The 11,024-nt window shown below is 30.9% G+C and overlaps 1 protein-coding gene and 1 long non-coding RNA gene across 4 annotated transcripts in view; one reads left to right on the forward strand and one right to left on the reverse strand.

The window, feature by feature from the left end:
- The window catches only part of LOC133617403 (uncharacterized), an 88,973-nt gene that overhangs the window by 55,619 nt on the left and 22,330 nt on the right, over positions 1 to 11,024 (forward strand). The window lies entirely within an intron of this gene.
- The window catches only part of tlx2 (T cell leukemia homeobox 2), a 46,022-nt gene that overhangs the window by 19,211 nt on the left and 15,787 nt on the right, over positions 1 to 11,024 (reverse strand). For 2 of the 3 annotated variants that reach the window (XM_061977342.2, XM_061977341.2), the window contains exon 2: positions 1,085 to 1,297. The exons of the other annotated variant lie outside the window; for it this stretch is intronic. In XM_061977342.2, coding sequence (XP_061833326.2) covers positions 1,085 to 1,297 — 213 coding nt within the window. The remainder of the gene's footprint in view (positions 1 to 1,084; positions 1,298 to 11,024) is intronic. 3 annotated transcript variants of the gene reach the window in all.

Consider the following 11,024-nt stretch of genomic DNA (forward strand, 5'->3'; position numbering starts at 1 on the left):
TTTGTTTTACTTTCTAACCCACGGCTTATTTTTATTTCTTTTTATTAACCTCCTACTTGTTTTTTTTAAATTATTTACTAACCCCCTGCTTATTTTTTGTTGTTTTTTTTACTAACCAAGTGCTTATTTAACATTTTTTACTAACCAATTGTTTATTTATTTATTTTTTTACTAACACTTTTTTTGCTAATCCGGTGCCCTTTTTTCTATAATCTTTTTTAGTTACTCCCCTGCTTATTTTTTTTTCTTCTTACTTACCCCCTGCTTATTATTTATTGAACTTTTTTTTACTTTCCCCTGCTGGTTTTTATTTTTTACTAACTTCTTGCTTATTTTTTGTAATTTAGTTTTTACTAACCTCCTGCATATTTATTTATTTATTTATTATTATTATTATTTTTTTACTAACCCACTCCTTAATTTTTTATTTATGTTTTTACTAACCAGCTCCTTTTTTTCTTCTTTTTTTTTTATGAACCTCCTGCTCATTTTATTGTATTTTTTTTACTAACCCCCTGCTTATTTTTTTTTTACTAACCCACTGCTTATTTAATTAAAAAAAAAAAGTTTACTAACCCCTGGCGTATTGTGTTTTATTTTTTTACTAACTTGCTGCCTATTTAATTTTTTTACTAACCCCCTGCTTATTTTTTATTCTCTTTTTACTCACCCCCTGCCTTTTATTTATTTATTTTTTTTTTTTACTAAAGCTCTTTTTATTCTATTTTATTATTTTTTACTAACACCTGCTTGTTTTTCCCCCCATGTTTTTTGTCAAATGTTTTAAACCGCTGCCTATTTTGTTATTTCTTTTACAAAACTGCGGCTTATTATAGTCAAAGTCTTTCTTTACTGTTTAGAAAGATATTTTTGTGTCATAAATCAGGAACAAATAAGTTGATGATATCGGTATTGTCTCTTTCTGTATCGCAGACACAGCATGTTGGCCGTCTTTGTACAGGATTGCTGAGGAGCTCCCTGACGCCGGGGTCGCTGTATGAAGGGAGTATGTTGCTCAGGGTTTAGTTCAAGATTCTAGTGTGTTGGGGTGAGGTGGTATGGGGGTGAGGGGTGGGCGACTCACCTGGGCAAGCCCCCTTTGGGAAAGAATAGTCTGCAAGAAGGCCATTGGCGTCTCGCAGGTGAGCGAGCTCGGGGTAATAGCATTTAGTTAAGGTGTCCACCGTGCTCCAGACGGGGACCCTCCCGATGTCCCCCTTGGGGAGAGGGCAGAGGGGCCCGGCCGCCCCCGCCCCCCCTGCGGCCTCTCGTGCTCGGCTCTCCTCTGCCTGCTCCCCTAAAGGAAAGGAGACACAGTGAGCTCCCACATCTGGAGCACAGGCGGGCCTGGCTGGTACGGCGACGGCAGAGAAAACACAAGCCATCACATTTGTCTCTAACGCGTCTTTCCTGACAGCAAGCGTCGCTCCAAATATCATCGTCACAAAGAACCCTTCGTAAATAAAGCATTAAGGAGCGTAAGTGACAGCTAACATTTGATGCGATAAAGAATTCCTCATAAACAAATCATTTAGAGCGGGAGTGACAGCTAACATTTAACATGATAAAGAATCTTTAATAAAAAAAAATCATAATTTAGGATCTGAAGTGACGGCTCCAGTAGCATCGTGTCAAATATGATCATCATTTATGTGCACTGAACACATTTCATGCTGCATGAAGAAAGACAGCAGCTGCTTTGGAAGTGTAAATCCAGCTCTGTATGCGCTATAAAATGTTGCTACTTCGAGTCATGTGTGTCACACTTTGTCACGGTCATTTACTGTAAACTGATTGTGAGTGTGAATGTTGTCTGTCTATCTGTGTTGGCCCTGCGATGAGGTGGCGACTTGTCCAGGGTGTACCCTGCCTTCCGCCCGATTGTAGCTGAGATAGGCTCCAGCGCACTCCGCGACCCCAAAGGGAATAAGCGGTAGGAAATGGATGGATATTGTTGTACAATATACTTATTCACAATTCCACTTTCTCATGCTTCCCAAATTATTATTAAGGTTTAAAAAATATGTTATTTAAAACAACTATTTAAGAAATAACATCCTCTCTCCAAATATCATCTGTGTCCTTTTTTAGTCCTCTTATGCGCCAGCTATTAAATATTACATTAAGCTAATAAAGGCTCCAACTATCATTGCAACATTTACAATACAGAAAAGTTTTATGGGGAAAAAACAGTATAAAACATTTACGATATAAAATATTTACTCTGTAAAACATTTACACTACAAACAACATTTACTGTGTAACATTTGCGGTTAAAACATTTACGAGGTAGCAAAAATGTCGGATATAATATTTACTGTGTAAAAAATGTAAGCTACAAACAACCTGTGGTGTCACATTTACGGTAAAAAATATTTACGATGTAAAAAACATCTTCGATATAAAATATTTACTCTGTAACAAATTTATGCCACAAACAACATTTACTGTGTAACATTTGCGGTTAAAACATTTACGATGTAAAAAACATTTACAATATAAAATATTTACTGTGTAAAACATTTATGCTACAAGCAACATTAACGGTGTATCATTTACGGTAAAACAGTTACGATGTAATAAAAATTTACGATATGAAATTATTTACTCTGTAAAACATTTACGCTAAAAACAACATTTGCGGTGTAACATACACGGTAAAAACATTTACGATGTAAAAATGTTTTGGATATATAATATTTACTGTGTACAAAATGTAAGCTACAAACAACATTTACCATGTCACATTTTACGGTAAAAACATTTACGATATATAAAACATTTCCAATGTAAAATATTTACTCTGTAACAAATTTATGCCACAAACAACATTTACAGTTTAACGTTTACGGTAAAAACATTTACTATGTAAAAATCCTTTACGATAGAAAATATTTACTCTGTAAAATATTAACGCTACAAACAACGTTTACTTTGTAACATTTGCAGATAAAACATTTACGATGTAAAAAACATTTAAAATATAAAATATTTACTGTGTAAAACATTTATGCTACAAGCAACATTAACGGTGTAACATTTACGGTAAAACATTTACGATGTAATAAAAATTTACGATATGAAATTATTTACTCTGTAACATTTACGCTAAAAACATCATTTGCGGGGTAACATTCACGGTAAAAACATTTACGATGTAAAAATGTTTTGGATATATAATATTTACTGTGTACAAAATGTAAGCTAAATACAACATTTACCGTGTCACATTTTACGGTAAAAACATTTACGATGTAAAAAACATTTACAGTAGAGAAAACTTTTATGGGGAAAATACATCCACACGTATAAAACATTTACGATGTAAAATATTTACTCTATAAAACATTTACGCTACAAACAACATTTACTGTGTAACATTTGCGGTTAAAACATTTACGATGTAATAAAAATTTAGGATGTATAATATTTACTGTGTAAAAAATGTAAGCTACAAACGACCTATGGTGTCACATTTACAGTAAAAATATTTACGATGTAAAAAACATCTCCGATATAAATATTTACTCTAACAAATTTATGCTACAAACAACATTTACTGTGTAACATTTGCGGTTAAAACATTTACGAAGTAAAAAACATTTACAATATAAAATATTTACTGTGTAAAACATTTATGCTACAAGCAACATAACGGTGTATCATTTATGGTAAAACATTTACGATGTAATAAAAATTTACAATATGAAATTATTTACTCTGTAAAACATGTACGCTAAAAATAACATTTGCGGTGTTACATTCACGGGAAAAACATTTACAATGTAAAAATGTTTTGGATATATAATATTTACTGTGTACAAAATGTAAGCTACAAACAACATTTACCGTGTCACATTTTACGGGAAAAACATTTACGATGTAAAAAACATTTCCAATGTAAAATATTTACTCTGTAACAAATTTATGCCGCAAACAACATTTACGATTTAACGTTTACTGTAAAAACATTTATTATGTAAAAAACCTTTACGATGTAAAATATTTACTCTGTAAAACATTAACGCTACAAACAACATTTACTGTGTAACATTTGCAGATAAAACATTTACGATGTAAAAAACATTTACAATATAAAATATTTACTGTGTAAAACATTTATGCTACAAGCAAAATGTACGATGTAACATTCACGGTAAAACATTTACGATGTAATAAAAATTTACAATATGAAATTATTTACTCTGTAAAACATTTACGCTACAAACAACATTTGCGGTGTAACATTCACGGTAAAAACATTTACGATGTAAAAAGTTTTTGGATATATAATATTTACTGTGTACAAAATATAAGCTGCAAACAACATTTACCGTGTCACATTTACGATGTAAAAAACATTTCCAATGTACAATATTTACTCTGTAACAAATTTATGCCACAAACAACATTTACGATTTAACGTTTACGGTAAAAACATTTACTATGTAAAAAAACCTTTACGATATAAAATATTTACTCTGTAAAACATTAACGCTACAAGCAAAATTTACGATGTACCATTTACGGTAAAACATTTACGATGTAAACATTTTTGGGATATGTAATATTTACTGTGTACAAAATGTAAGCTACAAACAACATTCACTGTGTCATATTTTATGGTAAAAACATTTTCGATGTAAAAAACATTTCCAATGTAAAATATTTACTCTGTAACAAATTTATGCCACAAACAACATTTTCGATTTAACGTTTAAGGTAAAAACATTTACTATGTAAAAAACATTTACGATATAAAACATTTACTCTGTAAAACATTAACGCTACAAACAACGTTTACTGTGTAACATTTGCGGTTAAAACATTTACGATGTAAAAAACATTTACAATATACAATATTTACTGTGTAAAACATTTATGCTACAAGCAACATTTAAGATGTAACATTTACGGTAAAACATTTACGATGTAATAAAAAATTACGATATAAAATATTTACTCTGTAAAACATTTACACTACAAACAACATTTACGGTAAAAACATTTACGATATAAACATTTTAGGATATATAATATTTACTGCGTGAAAAATGTAAGCTACAAACAACATTTACCATGTAAATTTTACAGTAAAACATTTACGATGTAATAAAAATTTACGATATAAAATATTTACTCTGTAATAAATTTATGCTACAAACAACGTTTACGATTTAAAGTTTACGGTAAAAACATTTACAATGTAAAAAAAACATTTAGGACATAAACTATTTACTGTGTAAAAAATGTAAGCTACAAACAACCTATGGTGTCACATTTACGCTAAAAATATTTACGATATAAAAAACATCTCCGATATAAAATATTTACCCTGTAACAAATTTATGCTACAAACAACATTTACTGTGTAACATTTGCAGTTCAAACATTTACGAAGTAAAAAACATTTACAATATAAAAGATTTACTGTGTAAAACATTTATGCTACAAGCAACATTAACGGTGCAACATTTGCCGTAAAACATTTACGATGTAATACAAATTTACGATATGAAATGATTTACTCTGTAAAACATTTACGCTAAAAACAACATTTGCGGTGTAACATTCACGTTAAAAACATTTACGATGTAAAAATGTTTTGGATATATATTTACTGTGTACAAAATGTAAGCTACAAACAGCATTTACGGTAAAAACCCGCTGTATTTTACGGTAAAAACATTTACGATGTAAAAAACATTTCCAATGTAAAATATTTACTCTGTAACAAATTTATGCCACAAACAACATTTACAATTTAACGTTTAGGGTAAAAACATTTACTATGTAAAAAACTTTTACGATATAAAATATTTACTCTGTAAAACATTCACGTTACTGTGTTACTGTGTAACATTTGCAGATAAAACATTTAGGATGTAAAAAACATTTACAATATAAAATATTTACTGTGTAAAACATTTATGCTACAAGCAAAATTTACGATGTAACATTTACGGTAAAACATTTACGATGTAATAAAAATTTACGATATAAAATATTTACTCTGTAAAACATTTATGCTCCAAACAACATTTGGGGTAGAACATTCACGGTAAAAACATTTACGATGTAACAAATTTTTGGATATATAATATTTACTGTGTACAAAATATAAGCTGCAAACAACATTTACCATGTCACATTTACGATGTAAAAAACATTTCCAATGTAAAAAACATTTCCAATGTAAAAAACATTTCCAATGTAAAATATTTACTCTGTAACAAATTTATGCCACAAACAACATTTTCGATTTAACATTTACGGTAAAAACATTTACTATGTAAAAAACATTTACGATATAAAATTACTCTGTAAAACATTAACGCTACAAACCACGTTTACTGCGGAACATTTGCAACATAACATTTCCAGTCTAAAAACATTTAAAACATTTTACAGTATAAAAACATTTCCGATGTAAAAAAACATTTAGGATATAAAATATTAACTGTATAAAAAATGTGAGCAACAAACAACATTTACTGTGCAAAATTTACGGTAAAAACATATATGATGTAAAAAACATTTACGATGTAAAAAACATTTACAATATAAAATATTTACTGTGTAAAACATTTATGCTACAAGCAACATTTACGATGTAACATTACGGTAAAACCTTTACGATGTAATAAAAAATTACGATATAAAATATTTATTCTGAAAAAAACATTTACGCTACAAACAACAATTACGGTAAAAACATTTACGATGTAAAACATTTTAGGATATATACTATTTACTGCGTTAAAAATGTAAGCTACAAACAACATTTACCATGTAAATTTTACAGTAAAACATTTACCATGTAATAAAAATTTACGATATAAAATATTTACTCTGTAATAAATTTATGCTACAAACAAAGTTTACGATTTAACGTTTACGGTAAAAACATTTACAATGTAAAAAAAAACATTTACATTATAAAATATTTACTGTGTAAAAAATGTAAGGTACAAACAAATTTACTGTGCAAAATTTACGGTAAAAACAAATATGATGTAAAAAACATTTATGATGTAAAAAAACATTTACATTATAAAATATTTACTGTGTAAATCATTTCCAGTATAAAAACATTTAAAACATTTTACAGTATAAAAACATTTCCATTGTAAAACAACATTTAGGATATAAAATATTAACTGTGTAAAAAATGTGAGCAACAAACAACATTTACTGTGCACAATTTACGGTAAAAACATATATGATGTAAAAAACATTTACGATGTAAAAAACATTTACAATATAAAATATTTACTGTGTAAAACATTTATGCTGCAAGCAACATTGACGGTAAAACATTTACGATGTAATAAAAAATTACGATATAAAATATTTACTCTGAAAAAAACATTTACGCTACAAACAACATTTACGGTAAAAACATTTACGATGTAAACATTTTAGGATAAATAATATTTACTGCGTGAAAAATGTAAGCTACAAACAACATTTACTGTGCAAAATTTACAGTAAAAACATATATGATGTAAAAAAAATAATTTATGATGTAAAAAACATTTACATTATAAAATATTTACTGTGTAAATAATTTCCGGTATAAAAACATTTAAAACATTTTACAGTATAAAAACATTTACGATAGAAAAAAACGGTAACTGTAAAAAAATTGATTGTAAATTCACAGCATATGAATGGCTAACAATAGCATGACTTTCACAATAACATTTACAGTATTTTTCTGTGAAATAACGGTTGATTAATGTGAAATATGAGGCTATCATTGCTTTTTATGTGACATTTGATTGCTGTATTTTACTGTGAAAAAATACTGTTAAATGTTGTAAAACCCTGGTGAATTTTTACAGCCTATAAAACACTCACGTTAGGTATAGCAACTTAGCATTTACAGTATAATAACATTTACCCTTTGAAAAACATTTACTATATAAAAACCATTTATTCTAAAAAACAAAAACGTTACGATAATAAAAAAAATGGTAAAACATTACTGTATAAAAACATTTACGATATAAAAACATTTATAGTAAAAAACATTTACGACAAAACATCTAGGGTAAAAAACAGTTACGATACATAAAACATTAAAGGTATAAAACAATTAAGATATTTAAAAAAAATAATGGTAAAACACCTTAGTGTATAAATGTATTTTTACAGTATTAAAAACATTTACGTAAAAAAACATTTTCGATAAAACATTAAGGTTCAAATATATTTCCGTTAGTGTTGTCCCGATACCAATATTTTGGTACCGATACCGGTACCAAAATGTATTTCGATACTTTTCGGTACTTTTCGATACTTTTCTAAATAAAGGAGGCCACAAAAAATTGCATTATTGGCTTTATTTTAACAACAAATCTTAGGGTAAATTAAACATATGTTTATTATTGCAAGTTTGTACTTAAATAAAATAGTGAATATACTAGACAACTTGTCTTTTAGTAGTAAGTAAACAAACAAAGGCTCCTAATTAGTCTGCTGACATATGCAGTAACATATTGTGTCATTTATATTCTATTATTTTGTCAACATTATAAAGGACAAGCTGTAAAAATGAATTATTAATCTACTTGTTCATTTACCGTATTTTCCGCACTATAAGGCGCACCTAAAAACCACAAATTTTCTCAAAAGCTAACAGTGCGCCTTATAACCCGGTGCGCTTTATTACGATTAATTTTCATAAAGTTTCGATCTCGCAACTTCGGTAAACAGCCGCCATCTTTTTTCCCGGTAGAACAGGAAGCGCTTCTTCTTCTACGCAAGCAACCGCCAAGGAAAGCACCCGCCCCCATAGAACAGGAAGCGCTTCACCCGCCCCCATAGAACAGGAAGCGCTTCACCCGCCCCCGGAAGAAGAAGAAAAAACGCGCGGATATCACCGTACGTTTCATTTCCTGTTTACATCTGTAAAGACCACAAAATGGCTCCTACTAAGCGATCCGGCTCATAAAAAGACGCAATCTCTCCATCCGCACACGGATTACTACCGTATTTCACAGCAACTGAACCGCACTGTGGAACGGGAGCACGTACGGTGAATATTCGCACCACAGGGAATGAAGTCATCCTTCACTGTGGTTCTAGCTTGCCATGCTAACTTCCACTCATGGTGATATTCAAAAGGAAGACCTTGCCAAAAGAGACCTTTCCAGCCGGCGTCATCATAAAAGCTAACTCGAAGGGATGGATGGATGAAGAAAAGATGAGCGAGTGGTTAAGGGAAGTTTACGCGAAGAGGCCGGGTGGCTTTTTTCACACAGCTCCGAAGGCGAACACACCTTCACTAAGACGGGCAGACAGCCTCGGACGACATACGCCAACATTTGCCAGTGGATCGTAAATGCTTGGGCAGATATTTCGGTCACAACTGTGGTCCGAGCTTTCCGGAAGGCAGGATTCACAGAACAACAGCGACACTGACTCCCGATGACTTCTACGAGACGGAACCGGCCATTTTGGATACCACGCTTGCGCAACTTTTCAATTCGGACACCGAAGACGAAGAATTCGAAGGATTTACGAATGAAGAATAACTTCAGAAGGTGAGCGCTATGTTTATTTTGTGTGTTGTGACATTAACGTTCGAGCAACATTATGTTACTATTGCTCTACACCATTTTGAATTTTACTATGTTTGTGATTGCACATTTGCGTACATTTTGGGACAGAGTTGTTAGAACGCTGGTTTTCAATATATTATTAAAGTTTGACTGAACTATCTGACTGTTTTTTTGACATTCACTTTAGCGCAGCGTTTTTTTGACATTCACTTTAGCGCAGCGTAGGCGCGGCTTATAGTCCGGGGCGGCTTATTGGTGGACAAAATTATGAAATATGTAATTCATAGAAGGTGCGGCTAATAATCCGGTGCGCCTTATAGTGCGGAAAATACGGTACTGTTAATATCTGCTTATATTCCGTTTCAACATGTTCTATCTACACTTCTGTTAAAATGTAATAATTACTTATTCTTCTGTTGTTTGGATGCTTTACATTTGTTTTGGATGATACCAAAAATTTGGGTATCGATCCGATACCATGTCGTTACAAGATCATACATTGGTCCTATTCAAAGTCCTCATGTGTCCAGGGATGTATATCCTGAGTTTATAAACAACATAATATAAATAAAAAATAAAAAGATTTTGTGATGCTAAAAAACATAGATGTAATCATAGTAGTATCGACTAGATACGCTCCTTTACTTGGTATCATTACAGTGGATGTCAGGTGTAGGAACGGCGTCATTAGCGGTGACGCCAGTGAGCTATTGCATCCTCCTACGGTGTGTAGTGAAACATTTTTAGCTATTCCTCGTCCTCCAGTGATAATGGTACTTGTAAGAAACTTACTTTATTTGGCACCATGGAGGTGAGGATTAGTGATTTAGAAGTAGCTAAAACACTGCCGACTGCGGATGGATTTCAGCTATGAAATAGCTGGCAGGTATAGTACCGAATATGATTCATTAGTATCGCGGTACTATACTAATACCGGTATACCGTACAACACTAATTTCTGATAAAACATTTGCGGGACAAAAACATTTTGTGAAAAAATATTTAAAGTATTAAGACATCTATTGTAAAAAAAAAAAAAAAAAAAAAAAAAAAAAAATGCATATTGTATAAACAAAATTTATGAGATATTAAAAAAAACATTTGCGGTATTAAAATCTAATTTAAAAAAAAACAATTTTTTGTAGCTTTATGCTGACAAATTAAATGCCTCTCCCTCTCACCGTTTACGTATTAATATACTATACATTGATGGTATAAAAACATTTACGGTAAAAAGCATTTAGGATATAGAAAAAAAAACCATATACAGCATGAAACATTTGAAGTGTTAAAAATTTACGGTAACAACAAAAACATTTGTTGTATAGAAAAAAATTACGGTAAAACATTTACAGAATATAAACATGTACGGTTAAAACATTTAAACACAGGTGTCAAACTCAAGGCCCGGAGGCCAAATCTGGCCCGCCACAATATTTTATGTGGCCCGCGATA

The sequence above is a fragment of the Nerophis lumbriciformis genome, linkage group LG16, assembly GCF_033978685.3.
Source record: "Nerophis lumbriciformis linkage group LG16, RoL_Nlum_v2.1, whole genome shotgun sequence".
Taxonomy (NCBI): Eukaryota; Metazoa; Chordata; class Actinopteri; order Syngnathiformes; family Syngnathidae; genus Nerophis; species Nerophis lumbriciformis.